This window comes from Aegilops tauschii, chromosome 6, assembly GCF_002575655.3.
Source record: "Aegilops tauschii subsp. strangulata cultivar AL8/78 chromosome 6, Aet v6.0, whole genome shotgun sequence".
NCBI classification, from domain to species: Eukaryota; Viridiplantae; Streptophyta; class Magnoliopsida; order Poales; family Poaceae; genus Aegilops; species Aegilops tauschii.
In genome coordinates, this window is record NC_053040.3 from 59,096,868 (window position 1) to 59,118,454 (window position 21,587).

At 45.0% G+C, this 21,587-nt stretch overlaps 1 protein-coding gene across 1 annotated transcript; it reads left to right on the plus strand.

Annotated features, from left to right (window-relative positions):
- Positions 1–1,482: 1,482 nt before the first annotated feature.
- Positions 1,483–2,960, plus strand: LOC109738094 (putative F-box/LRR-repeat protein 9). The gene is made up of 2 exons (XM_020297192.3): positions 1,483–1,904; positions 2,318–2,960. The coding sequence occupies exons 1-2, from the start codon at positions 1,483–1,485 to the stop codon at positions 2,958–2,960; spliced, it is 1,065 nt and encodes a 354-aa protein (XP_020152781.2).
- The last annotated feature ends 18,627 nt before the right edge of the window (positions 2,961–21,587 follow it).

Sequence of the window (21,587 nt, forward strand, 5' to 3'; positions counted from 1 at the left end):
AATAAATGCATCTAGAACAAGAGGGTGCTACAAAGTGGGCTAGGGGACAGTTTATGCAGTAAATACAACCCTCTATACCTTTCCTAAATCAAAGCATAAATAAAAAAAATACCCTCATACTAATATAGCAGTACATATCCTATGCTTGTTTATTGGTCAGATATGAGGGGTTGTGCCCGCATGTGCTCCTATGCATTTTCGGGGTTTGAATTCTCTTGTTTACATACTATGGACAACAAGTTAAGGTGGTTGAATTGGTTATTGGGTTTAGTAGCTACTCATTAGACCGGGGTTAGTCCCCTTTTAAGTACTGTAGTTCTTTTTTCTTTCCCACCTAAACCAATTGGCATAAAACTGGGTGAGATAAAAGTTATCGCTGTCCATTTTTTAGAAACATATAGTTTATGTTTTATTTGTTAAATTTATGGTCAAACATTAACGCAAAATAAGAGGGGGCCTAATAAATCTGGATGGAGGTAGTAGTATGTAATATACATGTCATAAAAGGGTCAATAAATTAGTACTCAAAAGTACTTATAACTGTAATTTGTGTCATAATCTAATCTTCTATATCTAAATAGCTAGCCCCCACTAACATATTTATATCAACTTGCAAGTATGACACCTTATCATTCAACATGCATAGGAAAGGCCCACCTCAAGATGCAACTATGCATATTAAAAATCTACTTTGACATGCAAACATGCATGCATGTAAAATTCCATTCTACTCCCTTTGTTCCTAAATATAAAACTTTTTAGAGATTCCATTATACACTAAATACGAAGCAAAATGAGTGAATCTATACTCTAAAGTATGTCTATATACATCCGTATGCAGTCCATAATGGAATCGCTAAAAGGTCTTATATTTAGGAACGGAGGGAGCATTATGCTACTTACAGTTAATTCTTATATACTTTCAAAAGCTATTATTTCAAATGTTCATGTTCCATATAACCAAAATCTCATTGAAATGTTGCAAAATATCCCCGTAGCAACATGTGGGGCATCATCTAGTATTAGTAGAGTTCTCCCACCTCCTAATGCTAGAAAATTGGCCAAACACTAGGAGAACCAGCTGAGGCAGCTAGAGTTTTCCTCTCTCTTTTTCATAACTGATGATTGGATAATTAAATGTCCTGTTTTTTCTTTTATTAGGTGCATAGGTTTTTTTTGAGGAAGGGTGCATAGGTCATATCATATATATTTTTCTCTCTTCTTAGAGAGAGGAAGGTAAAATATTGGCATACATCAGCCCGTTAGTACAGTATAGGAGGCTCAACATGTAAGCCTGGCCCATCACAAACGGGCTGTGAGAAAATTGATGCTAACCAGGAACCGACCTAACACAGCCCAAGAAAAGAGGAACCGACCTGCCGCTCGCACACTATAAAACCACATCGATCGATCGGAGAGAGTGCCAGCTCGGTCAGCGACATGCTCGCTCGTCGTTAACGCCCACCACAATTCCGCATCTCGATGCCGTCGCCACCGCCGGCGGCGGCACCACGAAGCCGTCGATATTCCAAGAGAAGAGCACGGACGTTCCACGTCACGGTGTTCAAGTACACGCCCGTGCCGCTGCCGGAGAGGGACTGGGCGGAGCTGCACCCGGACCTGATCTCGCGCATCTTCCGCAGGCTGGACCAGGCCGAGCTCCTGCTCGGCGGCGTGACGGGCGTGTGCCGCTCCTGGCGGCGCGTCGCCCGGGAGGAGCCGGAGCTGTGGCGCCGCATCGACCTGAGCGGCGGCCTGTGGTACGCTCCGGGGTCCTACCCACCCATGTTCAACCTGGAGACGAGGTCCATGGTGCGGAAGGCCCTGCGGCTCAGCGCGGGGCAGTGCGAGGCCCTCGTGTGCGAGCACGTCGACGACGACACCCTCCTCTTTCTCGCCGAGCGGTACGAGATTTAATTTCCTTCCCCTATCTCCGATCCCTTTCGCGCTCTTAGGTTTCCCTTGTTCGATTAGTCATTCCATGCACCCCACTCGTGGTTTATTTGTACACGTTGTGTGTTTCAAAAGTATGACATGCTCAGCGTTCTTCTCTCTTGGCCTAAAGCTGGGACTTCAATTCGCATAAATGGAAGAGAAAAGGGAGTGTTCTTCTCTTGCCCCCTCCAATTGCCATTGTTTCTTGAGATCTTTTTATTACATTATTCTTTTAAAGGAGGAAAGGTCGTTTCTGTATATATTTGAATGCCAACTTTATTTCGAAGGGCAGAAGGTTGCTTATGCATACTTGAGAGTTGAGAATATCATACTTACGTACTTGTCACAAATAATAATAGTCATATCTAATGCAAACTTGCAGGGCCCACTCGTTGAAAAGCCTTCATCTCGTTGTGACCCTTATCTCTGACAAAGGATTTGCAAAGGCAATCAAGATGTTGCCTCTTCTTGAGGAGCTCGAAATTACGCTACTTTCAAAAACGTATACATTGAAGCTGGTTGAAATTGCTGCTAGAGCCTGCCCACTAGTGAAGCACTTCAGACTTGTCACAGGAAGGTACTACGAAAATGGTAACGAGGTAGCATTTGCGGTTGCCAGGATGCACAAGTTACGTTCCTTGCATCTTGTCGGTTTTATCCTTGACAAAGAAGGGCTAACAGCCATCCTCAACAACTGCCATGATCTAAAGTACCTAAACATGAGAGATTGTGGCTCTCCTATGGATTACAACCTACGAGCGAGGTTTTCCCGGATAACCTTCGATGAGCACGAGTACTGGAGTGACTATTACAATGACACTCATTATGCGTATTACCGCTTCAAGCCTACTCTATGTGATTGTTGTGTTCATGTGCCCTATTCAAAATACGACGACGATGACTATGAGGCTTATCACTACAATCTTGGCGATGATGGTGATGGTGATGACGTTGACGATGCAGATCTTGACAAGCACGAGAAGATACTTGACATCAAGAGCATGCGTAGGTACCTAAGTAGATGAAACGATATAGATGTGTATAATTTCTTGATGAAAATGACCCCTTTTGGAATGCGTGCACACTCGCACAATTGTGGTTAATGTTTTGTTGCTTTAGTTTCACCCCATGAGACTTACACATTATTAATTGATCAATGTTTCATCATTCAAATACACTATGCAGTAACTAATAGAAATGAGAGATGGTGACAATCATTTTATCGGAGTCGCTAATTTTAGATGGTTGTGAAGTGAATATGCTAAATGAGTGTTCTTCAATCTCGTTTCTAAATTTCTTTACCATATGATCAATTGTAACCTTTGCCGTCTTCTTCAGGTACAACATTCATTGTTTGTTGTTCCTAGCACAAGCATATTGTAAACCCAAGCAGATTGTAAACCCGTGTTTACTTAAAACTCTAACATCTCATACCACATATAAGAAAACTTTAATATTAGTTAATTTAGTTTATACAATCTTGGGATGGTTCTTATCAATGTTTTTTTTGAAACATTGAATCTTTACAATTTGCATTTTCCCGTTGCCCGTCGAATAGCAAGTCCTTGACTCCAAGAGTACATGTGAGAAATGAGTGTCGTGGCATTTCCTCAACAATACCCATACGAGGATAACATGCACATCAGAGAACCAAATGGTGCACACAAAGAGAGATTTACCTAGGTTCGAGTCCTTGGGTCGAGGTAATACCCTACTTTCTACTTGTCTTTGATAATAATCTATCCTCGTGTGAGTGCTAGGGTTTGTATTTACAAGCGATTCGATCACAAGATCATATAGGGGTTGACACCTTAGATCTCTTGCTAGAATAAGGGGGCTATCGGTGGGTTCCCTGCTGGGTCTAATATAGGTGGATGAGGCAAGGTTACAAGTCCCGAGTCAATCGAGGAGTTTTCCTATGCTACATTTGGTAGCTAATCAGGGTTGGTTGATATGCCATACACATACAATTCCTAGCATAATACGGTGAGGAGTCCTCGTCTTGTTCCCAAGATGGTGATGCACTCCACATTGTAGGTGGGCATTCTGAGTTGTAGACTAGGGTGACCCTAGAGGGGCATGTCACCATCCGTAGCCTCCGAGCTCTTCAAGGCCTTTTTTTTACTACTAGTAGATACCCCGCCCGTTGCCGCGGGATTGCTTGTGTTATGCTGGTATGAGAAAGGAAGAATTAAAATGCACATTGCAACTGTTGGCATATGCATGCACAATATGCATGAAAATAATTGAATGGGCAAATAGGCCTGATGGTAGTAATAGTTCTTTCATGTAACTTAAAGCTTCATATGCTTGATACAGAAGGAAATAGTGAGGTTTTGGATCCAATGACCGCGTCAGATTATTTAGTAAACATGGGAAAATAATTTTATCATCAATAAATATGGCATGCAAGATATATAAGAAAGATGGAGATTCTATAACATGTTTGATAGATAAGGGGGAACTTACTTTCGCACCTTGACGGGTTAAGACTTGAGATTGTAGAAGCTACAGTACAGAAACCCACTCCAACGGAGATCAACAATCCAATTCGTATATAAAGAGGAAAGTGATACTAAAAATGGTGTTCCCAAGTGTAGATCCAATTGCTGTCGTAGACTAATCTAGTATATTCAACGGCTAAATTAATTTGGGTGATGTGGCTCAAGGAGAAGCTAGAGAATTCCTAGTAGTGGGGGCTAACTATTTAGATATAGTAGATTTGTTTAAATCTGCTCCCACTAGAGTCAAACCCAAGACCTGGGTACTACTAAGTTAGCTGCAACCACTGGGTTACATGCCCGTCCACTTCTGATCCATTTGGTCTTTTCTTCGTCCTTGTAGTAATTGTTTGAGATGATGACCAAACTGAGCGTGCCCTCGTCAATTCTGATCGGCAGACCTGCCTTGATGGTCTTAAAAGTACCTGAAACAATATTGTCAGGAATCTTTGGGTCTAAACGACCTCTTGCTCGACGGGTAGATGAATTTTAAGCCGTTGTGTAACAGATGAATTCTGGTGAAGAGTGAACTTAGTCTATCAGGCAAAGGTCAGCTTGTGGGCGTTTGTTGGGCACATCATATATTCGGACAAAGTTCCTCACCAAGCATACATTCAGGGATAATTGGGGTAAACTTAAGATGTGTGTCTTGCTGATTTTTAGACGAGTCGCGAAATCATTAATTAAGCTGCACTCTTTGCAAAGGTCACTCCCACCTCTTCAGGTTGCGGCAAATGACACACTGCATGTGCGCCATTTGTCGCAATATGAGATTTTTTTTCTTTTTCATAGATTTGTTTATTCAAAACGTTTTATCTCTTAAACTGTGCGGCCAACTCTCAAACTGTTTTCACCGTTGGATTCGTCGCGTCATGATATTCAAAATTAGATCCCATGTTGATAGGTTTTCATGAACTATTTTTTCATGAAAAAACCGGACAAAAAAAACCGAACCAGGAGCATGTTTTTTTCCTTTTCGAAAGAGGCACGACCGTGCGTTTCGCAGAAGCAAATCCGTGCCTCTACGAGAAGTAAACTTATGCCTCTTGCGGAAGGAAAAAAAACACGTCTTTTTTCGGTTTCCGAGAGGCACGGCCGTGCCTCTCATGGAAGCAAAACTGTGGCTCTGGCGGAAAAAAAACACGTTTTTTCCGGTTTTCGGGAGCCTCTCGCGGAAGCGGAAAAAAAGAAAACATGTTTTTCCCATTTCCAAGAGGCATGACCGTGCCTCTTGCGGAAGGAAAAAAAAACTAAAAACGCGTTTTTCCGTTTCTGAGAGGCATGACTGTGCCTCTCGCGGAAGCAAATACATGTCTCTCGCGAAATCAAAACCGTGTCTCTCGGGGAAGGAAAAAACACGTTTTTTCGATGTCCAAAAGCTAAGAAAGACTGGTGAAAATGCCAAAAAAAGAAAAATCCATCTAAAAAGCCAAAAACACACGCGAAAAAAATTAAAAGAAGCGCACAAAGCGCAACACGTGGTGCAGTCTAAGAGCGCGCTAAGTAACGCTCCCACCCCAGATGATCTTTGCGGAGCTCCAGAAGGAGTATACCTCGGTTAGGGCATCTCTATAGGGCAACTCGCAAAAATCCTCCCGCATCCATCCGTGGACAGGGGGACCAGTTCATGGGCCATCCAACGCTAGCCTCATGCACATTTTAACTAATCAGACGAAATTTGTGCAACAGGCAGATATTGATCAAAGTTCGGATAAAAAATAGCATAAATCATCCACACATGGCATGCAAATTAGGTCTAATACAACAAGATCTCAAATTCGACTAGATCCTAGATATCCAACAAAATTTTTATGAACGGATCATGTCATGCGAGCTCACGCCCGCGCTCCCGCTTGCGCCGCCCACGGGCGCCGCAGGAGTCTGTTTCCGCCATGTGCAATCCCTTGATGAAGTCACAAGCACCACGAGCACCTACCAGATTGGCCCTGAGGGTTCCGTGACGTGAGGATTGATAGATCTTGCGGGTAAGATTGGAACCCTAGCGGGAGCGCCGCCGGGGGAGTTGGGAACCCTAGATGAGACCTAGGGGAAAAAACCACCGCTATAATGCGATAACTATTTTCAAGGAATCCCTCTAGTTACTAAACTCCCATGAAATAGATTATCAAAAAAAAAAACTCCCGTTTTTTAGACGAAAAAAAAGCTCCCGTGAAATAGGGAAGTGGAGGATCCGGTTCCGTGAAATAGAGCGTTCACAGCGCTCCAGCGTTGTATTTTTGGGTTGGGCCCCATCTGTCAGGTCAACCGACGTTTCGGGCCTAGCTTTTTGTAGGTGGAGTCGTGGTCTCTCCCCTTTTCTCCCAGCCGCCATCCCCTCTTCCCGTTCGGTCGCGCCGCTGCCCTGCCCTTCCCTTGCTCTGCCTCACGCCGTGCCGCCCGGCCTCCTCGGCGGCGCATCAACGCATCAGTAGCACAGCCTCGGCGGCATTTGATCTCATAGCAGCCAGGCCTGCCCGACCGAGACTGGTCGCCTCCGACGTCGACCGTGGGCTCACAATCCTAAGTTCCTACAGGTCTTGTCAACCATCTCGACCAACAGGTAATTGATGCACTTTTCTCGATCTGCCCTATTTTGTGTGATTTAGTCTTGTCGAGAGCTCCCGTGGTTGGAGCTGAGAAGATCCGTTTGTGCTTAGAATTAATTTTTATTGCGGTTATTTGTGTCGGAGCGCTGTATGTTTGTCCAGCAGGAGAGGTCGGTTAGTTAGGTTCAGGATTTGTGCCTTTTGTTCCTCAGATATACTACTCCTACATGCCAATAATATATAATGTTTAGTAGAAATCTGAGAATAGGGAGCGGCCAACAGGAAGGTCACGTCTGAAGAAAATCACTGATTTTTCAATTTGAGTATGGATAGTATGGAGGTGTACTCGAGTTAATTGATGCTTCCGGTCGACATACATGGCAGCATATATGTAGTTCTACCTACTGCACAAATTTGACCACTACAAGGGAGAATCTCTACCGGAACATCAACGGTGGCAGGAAGAGTTGGAACCACTAAAGGCGGTGATATGGACTGACGTTTTCACGGTTGTCATCTTCATGCTCTTCTCAATCACATCATATGCTGCCATGAACTACAGGTATATGTAATATGTTGCCCCATTATTAGTTACATGCATGATACACTTATACACATGCACATATATACTCATTCATCATATTTGATCATGCGGGCAACAATGCTATTATATTGTCTATGATCTATTTAGTTAGTAATAACATATATTACTAATAAAAGGAGCCCTTCCGAAGGGCTACTTTTTCTTATCTTAAATAGCTATAAATTCCATTGTCGTAATCTTTTTACACATGTGCTTACCATTAAAAGAATGGGCCACTTCACAACCTATCGTAAAATGGTGGCCACATAAGACTCTGAGCAAGTTCTAGGGTCTGGCCATCCACAATTGATCCTGATATTTGATGTTAAATGTAAATTGTATGTGTGTGCGCTTAGGAGGTTGGTGGTCGAATAGGAGGTTGCTTGCTTCCCTTTTATGTCATAGTTCACAAATAATTTGAGTGCACAGATTTCTCTTTGAGACTTATGTGAGTTGCTTTCAAGGCTATGCACACCGATCCAATATATATTGCAGGACTACTCAAAGTCAGATCGGAGGAATGCTACACTTTGGTGTACAAATTGGTATGTGTAGCATGTTATTGTTTCCCTTTCTCCTTTTTCTCTGTCAAGAATGAAATATTATGTGGTGTGGTCTCGCAATGTATAATTCCAGATGCTGTCTGCAAATAATGTCGTAATCTAATGTGTTTATTCGCCCCCGTTGCAGCGAACAGGTGATTCTCGGCTAGCATGGGGGTGCCAGACAGATATTGCTAGTTCGTAGTTCGCTTTAGATTTGTATACTTGCTAATTGCTAACCTGGTGCTGGGTTAGTTTAATCCAGGTTCTTAGATATAATTAGGTGGGTTAATCTGATGATACTTATCAACTTGGGTACACCAAGAGTGTGGATTTAGGAAAGAAAAAGTTGTTTCTTCTAATAGTAGTAATAGATGTAGTCAACAAGAAACTTCATACATATAAGACAACATATGTCTGATTACAATTATCTTATTTGAAAAAGAGGTAACTCCCTCAGTAGCTTAATAATAAATTCCTTCCTCCCCCTCCCTGTTTGTCGGAAAAATGTTGGTACCGTCTTCTACTTTATGTAATCACGAAGAAAACGCATTTTCACTTAATTTGGTTATTCTATTCAGGAACACGTAAAAGTAAATCAGCGCGTTGTCAGAAACATCATGAGCATGAAATATAAATTTGGATCATGTGCGAACATGGGGAAAGAGGAAGATCGAGGGGAACTTGAAGATTAAAGGTAATGGAAGGTATGTGCCATATAACATCATATTTTTAAGTTGAATATTCCCTAGCTAGTATCTGATGATTTCCGATGAAGTAAATCTCGTATCGTATAGCAGTGTGTGTATGGATGGAGTTATACGTTAGGACGAAGTATAGAATGCGAGGCACGACCCGAATGAAGACCTCACAGACTGGATGCGGTCTACACTGACGACTCGCCGGTCTTCGAGCACCATATTCTCAGGCATGGTCCACTCCAGAATGCACCTGGTTCACCTAGACCACTAAACCGGTCTGGTTTACACCAATAAAATATACATAGAAGACAAAATGAATAGATAGAACCAAAACAAGCAAACAATATTGTAGCAAATGCGAAGGTAGTGGATGCCAAGACCAATAACGTTTTAAACTTCATACATAGAAGACAAAATGTTATCTAATTATCTGATGCGATCAAACAGATATTCCCTAGCGAGCAGCTTGATAAGTAATTATTTCTCGGTATTTATTCATGCAACAGTCCACCTTAGCCACTAGTGACTCAATGCTGCTCTAACTTCCTCTAGAATGTTATCAAGTGCTTCATTGTCCCTGACCTTTAGCATCTATGCCATGAGGCACTTCCTGAGTTGTTTTGGATCCTTGAAAATATGCAAAACCAAAGTCAGAACATATATTTAGCAAATATATGGCAAGCGAAAACTCATTGCATGTGCAGTTACCTTAGTCTTGGGTATGCCATGCTCGAGAGTTTCGTACAGGTGCGCCATCTATTGTAAGACTTTGAATCCTGAGTCCATGTTGTAAAAAAAAACATACATATTTTAATAGCTATATTGGTGTGCTTCTAATGTGCATGACCAATTTAAAACATTATCGCCGAGGTGTAATGTAACACCCACTGTAACGCCCACGATGCGGCTATATCTCCCACGTGTCGAGGCACGACTTAGAGGCATAACCGCATAGTGGTTTTGTCGCAAGAAGGGTCATCTTCACACAATCCCATGTAATGAAAAAGAATGGGATAAAGAGTTGGCTTACAATCGCCACTTCACACAATACATAAATATCATCATACAGCATCCAAAATACAAACATATAGACCGACTACGGTCAACATCCAGATGAAAATAAGACAACCCCAAATGCTAGATCCCCGATCGTCCCAACTGGGCTCCACTACTGATCATCAGGAAAAGACACATAATAACGACCACGTTCCTCGTCGAACTCCCACTTGAGATCGACGCCATCATCTGCACTGGCATCGTCGGCACCTGCAACTGGTTTTGGAAGTATCTGTGAGTCACGGGGACTCAGCAATCTCACACCCGCGAGATCAAGACCATTTAAGCTTAAAGGGGGAAATGGTGCAAAGAGGTGGAGCTGCAGCGGCAAAAGCATATATGGTGGCTAACTTGCGCAAAAGAGAGCGAGAAGAGAAGCAATGGAGCGGACGTCATCTAGCAATGACCAAGAAGAGGTCCTGAACACCTACTTACGTCATACATAACACAGACCGTGTTCACTTCCCGGACTCCGCCGAGAAGAGACCATCACGGCTACACACGCACTTGGTGTATTTTAATTGGGTCAAGTGACAAGTTATCTACAACCGGACATTAACAAAATCCCATCTGCCTCATAACCGCGGGCACGGCTTTCGAAAGATAATACCCTGCAGGGGTGTCCCAACTTAGCCCATCATAAGCTCTCACGGTCAACGAAGGATAAACCTTCTCCCGGAAAGACCCGATCAGTCTCGGAATTCCGGTTTACAAGACATCTCGACAATGGTAAAACAAGACCAGCAAAGCCTCCCGAATGTGCCGACAAATCCCGATAGGAGCTGCACATATCTCGTTCTCAGGGCACACCGGATTGTCCAAGCTTCCGATAGGCCAGACCAGAGTTGCCCCTGGTGGCCACCGGCGACTGACAGTTTGGACCAATACTCCGAGGAGCACTGGCCCGGGGGTTTAAAATAAAGATGACCCTCGGGCTCTAGAAAACCCGGGGGAAAAAGGTATAGGTCGCAAATGGTAAAACCAAGGTTGGGCCTTGCTGGAGGAGTTTTATTCAAGGCGAACTGTCAAGGGGGTCCCATAAATCACCCGACCGCGTAAGGAACGCAAACTCAAGGAACATAATCCCGGTTAAACAGTAACTAGGGCGGCAAGAGTGGAACAAAACACCAGGCATAAGGCCGAGCCTTCCACCCTTTACCAAATATATAGATGCATTAATTTAATAAGAGATATTGTGATATCCCAACATATCCATGTTCCGACATGGAACAAACTTCACGAACTCGACAGGTTCCTCGTTCACGAACTCGTCTCCCGGCTCTACCCAAGACATGCTCAGAGTTGTCGAAAGCTTGATCCTCGTAAGCGTACTCGACAGGTTCCTCGTTCACGAACTCGTCTCCCGGCTCTACCCAAGACAAGAACACAAACAAACGGAACCACAATCAACAACGAGAAATGCGCAAGCAACATGATGCAAAACATGTATGATATGCAAGATATGATATGCGATGTATATGCGTGCTCCGGAAGGAAAATGATGAACATGGCAGTAACTTGGAAAATCAAGCATGCCACTGGAAAGATGAGATGATTTCGGTCAAAATCGATATAAAGATCACCGGAATCGGATGCACGGTTTGCAAATGGCAAGCAAAACAAGAATGACACTAATCTGCGATAAACAGCAAGATAGCATTTCAAATGCAACAAGTAACAATGCTACAGCACCCCAACATAGCAACAAAGCACATGGCAGTAATCTACAAGAGATGCTTGACAAAAGATGAACACTGAGCTACTGCTAGTACATAACATATCAAGCTCAAACAAGCATGGCAAAAGTGCAAAAGATTACAGGTTCACAGACTTAGTGAAAAACTGGACATGGCAGAAAACAGCATCAGGTAGCAATGTTCAGAGCATGAAATCAACATGCTACAGGAACTTAACATAGCAAAACAAGGCATGGTAGTGTTCTACTAAATGCACATGACAAAAGTCCCTTACTGACCATAAGCCAAAAAGGATCAGAAGATATGATGGCAAGCATGTAAACATAGCAAGTTCGTTATCAGGTTTCAGACTTAGCAGAAAACAGAGCATGGCAGAAATATTAATATGTAGGCCTCTTTGTGAGCTTGATGCACTCACTACAGAGCAATGCATGACAAACCAAGCATACCTACACCAAGATGGCATGTTTATGAAGCTATCCATGGTAAGAACAAATACATAGCATATATGGATCAACTACAATAAGCTTGGCAAAAACGCATGTCATGTTAAGAATCTGTCAGAAATATTTTATAGCTAAAGTAGAGCAAGATTGAGTCATGCTATGTTGCTCTAAAATTGCAAATAATTGCAGGAATGGATCAATTACAACTATATCTACAAAACATCCTTACGGAACATCTCCAAAATATGCATGGATCTCTCTCTAGCATCAAGTTTTCATGTCAACAAAATTACAGCAGACTAGGACTTGGAGAATTTACTGTCCCTGAAATCAGAAATATTACGGGACCTACTTTGCATGCTTGTGCTAGTCACCACATAGATCAAAAAAATACATGGACCATGCCACTGGAAAGATGGCATGGCATACTTCAAAACACATGTAGAGCTTATGCTCAAAAGATGCACAGAATAAATGATACAAAAATGACAAATCTCCAAGTTCTGATAAGAACCCGAGATTAATAGCAACTAGCCCTCTTCCAACGAAGATTTGGGCATCAAGATGACCTCTAATGAACATGGTGCAATTGAACAAAATGTAGAGCATCACGAGACAAACAATTTGACATATTATACGCACGAATCGGAGCTACATGCACAAAGTTATGGCATCTCGAATAGGAGCACTTAATGTAAAATAAAATGACTTAGAGGATTTTTGAGAACGGGAAAAGTCAAAGCACGATTTCTCTGGATCGGATCTGGCCGGAGTTCGGGCTCGTTCGCCGGAGGAGAAGAAGGGGCCGGCGGCGCCTGGCCGGAGGAGGGCCCGGCGGCGGAGGAGGGCGCCGGAGGAGGCGGTCGGCGGAGGGGGGGGGGGGTCGCCGGCCGGCGAGGGAGGCGGCGGGGCCCCGGCGACGGGCGGCGGCGGGGAGCCACCGGCGAGGCGGCGGACGGGCGGCGCAGCCGCGGCGGCGAGGCGGCGATGGCCGGCGGCAGCGGGCGCGCGGGGAGGCGGCAGACGGGGCGCGGGCGCCGGGCGGCGGGGCTGCGGGCCGGGAGGGCCGGTCACGGGCCCGGCGGGCCTGGCGCGGCGGGGACGGCCGCGGGGGCGACGTGGCGCGACGCCACTGGCCGGGAGCGGCGGCGCGTCTCGTCCGGCGGCGGCTGGACACGTCCGCCCGCGGAGAGGCGATTTAGGGTTTCGGGGAGACTACGATTTCGTTTTCGGGATGCCCACACATTTATAGGTAGAGGGAGCTAGGAGACTCCAAATGAGGTGCGGTTTTCGCCCACACGATCGTGATCGAACGACCTAGAGCATGGAAGAGAGTTTGGTGGGCTTTGGGCTGGTTTTGGAGGGGTTTTTGCTGGACACTCAAATGGACATTGCGGAGGCCCGGTTAACCGTTGGAGTACCAAACGACCTCCGAATGGAACGAAACTTGACCGGTAGATTCCGGGTGGTATATTAAGACCACTTGACAAGCCTCAGTCCATTCCGAGAAAGTTTGACACACGCACACGAAAGAAAACTAGAGGGGTGCACCGGAGGAGATAGGAGCGCCGGATTGGAAAACGGACAACGGGGAAAATGCTCGGATGCATGAGACGAACACGTATGCGAATGCAATGCACATGATGATATTATATGAAAATGCATGACATGACAAAATACAAAACGAAAGACAAAACCCAACAACGGAGGGAAAAACATATCACATAGCCGGAAATGGCAAGAGTCGGAGTTACAAATATGGCAAGTTACATGCGGGGTGTTACAACACTCCACCACTACGAGAGGATCTCGTCCCGAGATCTAGGACTGAAAGAACTCCGGATATTCGGAACGGAGATGGTCCTCGCGTTCCCAGGTGGCTTCCCGGTCGGAATGGTGCGACCACTTCACTTTGAGGAATTTGATAGACTTGTTGCGAGTCTTGCGCTCAGTTTCTTCAAAAATAGCAACTGGGTGCTCATGATAAGACAAATCTTCTTGGAGGTCAATCTCTTCGAAGTCGATAGTGCGCTCAGGCGTCTTGAAGCACTTGCGGAGCTGTGACACGTGGAACACATCGTGCACGTTCGCGAAGTTGGAAGGAAGCTCAAGTTGATAGGCGAGGTCGCCTCTTTTGCCAATGATCTTGAAAGGACCCACGTATCTAGGGTCAAGCTTCCCTTTGATACTGAAGCGACGAGTGCCTTTCATAGGAGAGACGCGGAGGTAGACATGGTCTCCGATCTCGAAAGCCAAATCACGATGCTTACTATCATAGTAGCTCTTCTGGCGCGATTGCGCGGCTTTGAGATTATCACGGATGACTTTACACATTTCTTCAGCTTCAGTGATTAAGTCATTGCCAAGAAGTTGGCGTTCACCAGTCTCTGACCAATTAAGAGGGGTACGGCACTTTCTGCCATAGAGAATCTCGAATGGGGCCTTGCCCGAACTCGCTTGGAAGCTGTTGTTGTAGGAGAATTCAGCATATGGTAGACAATCTTCCCATTTCATGCCGAAGGAAATGACACAAGCCCTTAGCATATCTTCAAGAATTTGATTGACTCGCTCGACTTGGCCACTAGTTTGAGGATGAAAAGCTGTGCTGAAGCGAATGTTTGTGCCCATGGCCTTCTGAAAGGAGTCCCAGAACTTAGAGGTGAAGATGCTTCCACGATCCGAAGAAATCAATTGTGGAATGCCGTGCAAGGAGACAATTCTGGAGGTGTAGAGCTCTGCCAGCTGAGCTGCTGTGATGGATTCTTTGATAGGAAGGAAATGAGCCACTTTAGAGAGCTTGTCGATGACAACGAAGATAGCGTCATTTCCGCGCTTGGACTTTGGGAAGCCAGTCACGAAGTCCATTTCGATATGATCAAACTTCCATTCCGGAATAGCAAGAGGTTGGAGGAGACCAGCTGGTCGTTGGTGTTCTGCTTTCACTCTTCGGCAGACATCACATTCATTCACGAATTGAGCAATTTCTCGCTTCATTCGAGTCCACCAATACGACTGCTTGAGGTCATGATACATCTTCGTACTTCCAGGATGAATGGAAAGGAGAGAATTGTGCGCTTCGTTCATTATGACTTTCCTTAGATCACCTTTCGGAACCACAATTCGGTCCTCGAAGAACAAAGTGTCTCTGTCATCAATGCGATAGCACTTGTATTTGGAAAGACCCTTGTCGATACCATGTTTCACCTTCTTCACCATGGCATCAAGGAGTTGTGCCTCACGAATTTGATCTTCCAAAGTAGGAGATACTATGAGGTTGGCAAGAACGCCTTGAGGAACAACTTGGAGATTCAGCTTGCGGAAAACTTCACAAAGATCCGGTTGGAACGGCTTGAGAATTAAGCTGTTGCAATAAGCTTTCCTGCTTAATGCATCTGCAATGACATTAGCCTTGCCTGGAGTATATTCGATACTCGGATTGTACTCTTGAATCATTTTGACCCATCGAGTCTGCCTGAGGTTGAGATTGGGCTGAGTGAAGATATACTTGAGACTCTTGTGATCAGTGAAAATGTCCACTTGTCTTCCCAACAAGAGATGTCTCCACGTAATCAATGCATGGACAACTGCCGCCAACTCAAGATCGTGAGTGGGGTAGTTCTTCTCGTTGGGCTTCAACTGCCGAGAGGTATAGGCCACAACTTTCTTCTCTTGCATTAATACAGCACCGAGACCTTGGAGAGAAGCATCACAGAAAACTTCATACGGCTTGGATTCATCAGGAGGAGTCAAAACAGGAGCTGTGACTAGTTTCTGTTTGAGAGTGTTGAAAGCAATGTCACACTCAGGAGACCAGACATACTTCACATGCTTCTGTAGGAGGTTGGAAAGAGGCTTTGCAATCTTGGAAAAATTCTCAACGAATCTTCGGCAATAACTTGCAAGACCCAGAAAACTGCGGAGCTGCTTGACATTTTGAGGAGGTTCCCAATCCAGAACTGCGGACACCTTCTCGGGGTTAACAGCGATGCCTTTGGTGGAGAGGATGTGACCAAGGAAAAGAACTTCATCGAGCCAAAACTCACATTTGGAGAACTTCGCATAGAATTGATACTCTCTGAGCTTGTCGAGCACCAATCGCAAATGTTTGGCATGATCCTGCTTATTCTTGGAGAAGACCAAGATATCATCGAGATGCACCAGAACAAATTCATTGGTATAAGGGTTGAAGATGAAATTCATCATCCGAGAGAACACCGAAGGAGCATTGACAAGGCCGAAAGACACGACAGTATATTCATAGGAACCAAAGCTTGTTCTGAATGCTGTCTTGGGAATATCTTCTTCACGAATGCGAATCTGATGATAACCCATACGAAGGTCAAGCTTCGAGAAAACTTTAGCGCCCTTGAGTTGCTCAAATAGCTCATTGATGTTGGGAAGTGGATACTTGTTCTTGATTGTCTTGTTCAATGGACGGTAGTCGACGCAAAGTCGGTCCGTGCCATCCTTCTTCTTGACAAAGAGAACACCACAACCCCAAGGAGAAGAACTCGGTCTGATCAAACCCAGACGTTCTTGTTCATCGAGCTGCTTCTTCAATTCCTTCAGCTCGTTTGGTCCAAGCTTGTATGGACGCTTGCAAACGGGTACAGTACCAGGCTCTAGTTCGATAACGAACTCAACTGGCCGGTGCGGAGGCATACCCGGAAGCTCTTCTGGGAAGACATCTTGATACTCGCAAACGACTGGAATTTGAGAGATGGCATCCAATTCGCCCTTCTCATTGAGAGAGAAAAACCGAATGGTTTCATCACGAGCGGCAAAAACAATCACATCCTCAGACGAGTGTGTCAGTTGAATTTCTCTGGCAGCACAATCAAGTTGAGCCTTGTGCTTAGAAAGCCAGTCCATCCCGAGAATAAGATCAATATCCGAGTCACCAAGAACAATTGGAGAAGACTGGAATGCATAATCGCCCAACTTGATGGTAACATTCGGAACCATGGAACTTGCATTCATGCATTTGCCTGGAGAGACAACTGCTAACGGCCTAGGCAATCCTTGGAAATGCAATTCATGCTTGGATGCAAAAGGTCTTGATATGAAAGAAAGAGATGCACCAGTATCAAAAAGAACTTTTGCAGGAATATCGTTAACAGGAAGATTACCCATTATCACATCAGTAGATTCCTCCGCTTGAGCTGCATTCATCATGTTCACCTTTGCAAACTTTGGATTATGCTTGACCACTGCATTGCTGGAAGATCTGACAGGAGGAGGAGGAGGAAGACGCCTCTAGTTGAAGCACTTGTTAGCATAGTGACCTTTCTGCTGACATTTGTTGCAAGTCACCTCTGAGAGTGGACGGTGATAAGGAGCATTGGACTTTGGAGCTTGATTCTGAGACTTGTTCTGATAGCCAGAGTTGGAAGAGTTGTTAGAACCATGGCCACCTTTGTTCTTCTGCTGGTAAGGCTGACGAAACGGAGGAGGAGGAGGCAACCAGAACTTCTGTTGCTTAGCTGACACAAGTGAGGAAGAAGAAGACTGAACTGCGTCCCTGACTCTCTTCTTAGAAGCCTCACACTTGAGCTGAGCAGCCTCTTGCTTCAGTGCCATATTGTAGAATTGATCAAACTGAGTAGGCTCAACAAGAACGAGAGCTAACTGCAGATCCTCTTTAAGGCCACCTCTGAAGTGATAGATCATACTCTTCTCATCAGGAACGTCTTGTTTAGCGAAGCGAGCAAGTTTCTGAAACTGAATGTTATATTGATACACAGACATGTTTCCTTGCTTGAGATTGCGGAACTCCTCACGCTTGCTCTCAACAACACTTTGTGGAATGTGGTGCGCTTTGAAGTCCCGACAGAAGTCAGTCCAAGTGATCACACGACCTCCTCTGGAATCTTTGTATTGCTGAAACCAATCAGCAGCTTGGTCCTTGAGCTGGAAAGAAGCGAACTTGACAAAGTCCTCAGGCCTGACATTGCTACATTCAAAATGCTTGTTGATGTCCACGAGCCAATCATCGGCATCCGTGGCCTCGGCACAGTAGCTGAAAGACTTGGGCTGATTTGCGAGAAACTGGTTGAGAGTGGCAAAGTGAAACTGATTGTTGCCTTGACCTTGATTGCCTTGATTGCCTTGCCCTTGAGTACGTTCTTGCAAGAGTTGCAGAATCATCTGAGCATTGGCGTTGGTGGCTGCCATGATTGATTGCCATGCCTCCGGAGGTGGAGGTGGTGGCGGAGGGTTCGCTTGACTCCCTTCATTGCGATCCGGATTCTGACGCGTTGGCGGAGCCATCCTGAAGAGGGTGACATCCGTTAGCATCTTGATAGACAAAAGATAAGTAGAATCAACGGATAGAAATTGCAACATATAGTCTTCACAATAAACATTCGAACGAAGATGAACGAATGAATTCCGTAGTAAATCATCACACTTCCATAAGTTGAGAAGCCACTTGAAAAAGATATGAAATGAACATAATAAAACAAAGTATTGGCTTGCAGAATAAGCCGGAACAAACATATGGTAGATATTTCGTCCGAAGTTTTCGTGGTGGGGCCCACACGGGCTCAATCGTACAGCACCATCATGTACAAGGCTGTGCACATGACATACGAAGCGTCCCCGAGTCGGCAAAGCCATGGACTCTTTAAGACACAACGAGACCACTGTAAAATCAACCGTATACAGGCGGACCACTAGACGTCGAACCCCAATCTCATATCATGCGTCTGTCGGAAAGATATCCTAAGGCTACTTGAATTCCCACTTATGAACTCCCGAAACTTTCTGGTTATGCAATCTGGTGTAGGGGATACAGGGGACACAAATATATATCACCCAAACTAACAATCCCTAGATCCAGCTGTATCAATGCGTCAACACATAACCAAGAAACCTTCGGAAATCGTTTACCTCAACCTTCGAAAAACATCCGTTATACAAGTTATGGCAATACTCCCGAACTCCCGCCCCAGTACTGGGTGGCGTCGAGGTGATCTCACCAACAACTGCATAAAAGAGATTTCGATGTCGGCGAAACTCAGGTATTCCAGAACTGCAACGATAAAATTGTGACGACAACACCTCGGAGCTCAACTCCCCGGGACACTGCCACAACCCCTAAATGACAGGAGGCACCAAGAACAATGTTCTCGTCACAAATCGATAGGAACGATTCCAAGATACCCGCGTGATCCTAAAAAAAATTTAGTGAAATTTGAGGAGAGAACAGTCAAAACTTCTACGTCAGGAGACCTCACCAGAGCGACGAAGGGACTGAGGAGTAAAAAGAATCCTACTCTCCGATATATATAATCCTAAGACACAAAACATTTTGTTCTAGACTCAACAACGCCAGCGATTCGATCAAGCAGGGGCTCCTAAGTCGGGGATGGCTCTGATTACCAACTTGTAACGCCCACGATGCGGCTATATCTCCCACGTGTCGAGGCACGACTTAGAGGCATAACCGCATAGTGGTTTTGTCGCAAGAAGGGTCATCTTCACACAATCCCATGTAATGAACAAGAATGGGATAAAGAGTTGGCTTACAATCGCCACTTCACACAATACATAAATATCATCATACATCATCCAAAATACAAACATATAGACCGACTACGGTCAACATCCAGATGAAAATAAGACAACCCCAAATGCTAGATCCCCAATCGTCCCAACTGGGCTCCACTACTGATCATCAGGAAAAGACACATAATAACGACCACGTTCCTCGTCGAACTCCCACTTGAGATCGACGCCATCATCTGCACTGGCATCGTCGGCACCTGCAACTGGTTTTGGAAGTATCTGTGAGTCACGGGGACTCAGCAATCTCACACCCGCGAGATCAAGACCATTTAAGCTTAAAGGGGGAAATGGTGCAAAGAGGTGGAGCTGCAGCGGCAAAAGCATATATGGTGGCTAACTTGCGCAAAAGAGAGCGAGAAGAGAAGCAATGGAGCGGACGTCATCTAGCAATGACCAAGAAGAGGTCCTGAACACCTACCTACGTCATACATAACACAGACCGTGTTCACTTCCCGGACTCCGCCGAGAAGAGACCATCACGGCTACACACGCACTTGGTGTATTTTAATTGGGTCAAGTGACAAGTTATCTACAACCGGACATTAACAAAATCCCATCTGCCTCATAACCGCGGGCACGGCTTTCGAAAGATAATACCCTGCAGGGTTGTCCCAACTTAGCCCATCATAAGCTCTCACGGTCAACGAAGGATAAACCTTCTCCCGGAAAGACCCGATCAGTCTCGGAATTCCGGTTTACAAGACATCTCGACAATGGTAAAACAAGACCAGCAAAGCCTCCCGAATGTGCCGACAAATCCCGATAGGAGCTGCACATATCTCGTTCTCAGGGCACACCGGATTTTCCAAGCTTCCGATAGGCCAGACCAGAGTTGCCCCTGGTGGCCACCGGCGACTGACAGTTTGGACCAATACTCCGAGGAGCACTGGCCCGGGGGTTTAAAATAAAGATGACCCTCGGGCTCTAGAAAACCCGGGGGAGAAAGGTATAGGTCGCAAATGGTAAAACCAAGGTTGGGCCTTGCTGGAGGAGTTTTATTCAAGGCGAACTGTCAAGGGGGTCCCATAAATCACCCGACCGCGTAAGGAACGCAAACTCAAGGAACATAATCCCGGTTAAACAGTAACTAGGGCGGCAAGAGTGGAACAAAACACCAGGCATAAGGCCGAGCCTTCCACCCTTTACCAAATATATAGATGCATTAATTTAATAAGAGATATTGTGATATCCCAACATATCCATGTTCCGACATGGAACAAACTTCAACTTCACCTGCAACTAGCAACGCTATGAGAAGGGCTGAGCAAAAGCGGTAACATAGCCAAACAACGGTTTGCTAGGAAAGGATGGTTAGGGCTGACATGGCTGAAATAGGAGACATGATATAGCAAGTGATAGGTAGCGAGCATGGCAATAGAGCGAACAACTAGCATAGCAAAGATAGAAGTGATTTCGAGGGGTGGTCATCTTGCCTGCAAGATTCTCAGAGTTGTCGAAAGCTTGATCCTCGTAAGCGTACTCGACAGGTTCCTCGTTCACGAACTCGTCTCCCGGCTCTACCCAAGACAAGAACACAAACAAACGGAACCACAATCAACAACGAGAAATGCGCAAGCAACATGATGCAAAACATGTATGATATGCAAGATATGATATGCGATGTATATGCGTGCTCCGGAAGGAAAATGATGAACATGGCAGTAACTTGGAAAATCAAGCATGCCACTGGAAAGATGAGATGATTTCGGTCAAAATCGATATAAAGATCACCGGAATCGGATGCACGGTTTGCAAATGGCAAGCAAAACAAGAATGACACTAATCTGCGATAAACAGCAAGATAGCATTTCAAATGCAACAAGTAACAATGCTACAGCACCCCAACATAGCAACAAAGCACATGGCAGTAATCTACAAGAGATGCTTGACAAAAGATGAACACTGAGCTACTGCTAGTACATAACATATCAAGCTCAAACAAGCATGGCAAAAGTGCAAAAGATTACAGGTTCACAGACTTAGTGAAAAACTGGACATGGCAGAAAACAGC

Coding starts and splice junctions, on each gene's coding strand:
- LOC109738094 (XM_020297192.3), top strand. CDS start 1,483: ATGCCGTCGCCACCGCCGGCGGCGGCACCACGAAGCCGTCGATATTCC. Junction 1,905..2,317: donor CTCCTCTTTCTCGCCGAGCG/GTACGAGATTTA, acceptor GCAAACTTGCAG/GGCCCACTCGTTGAAAAGCC.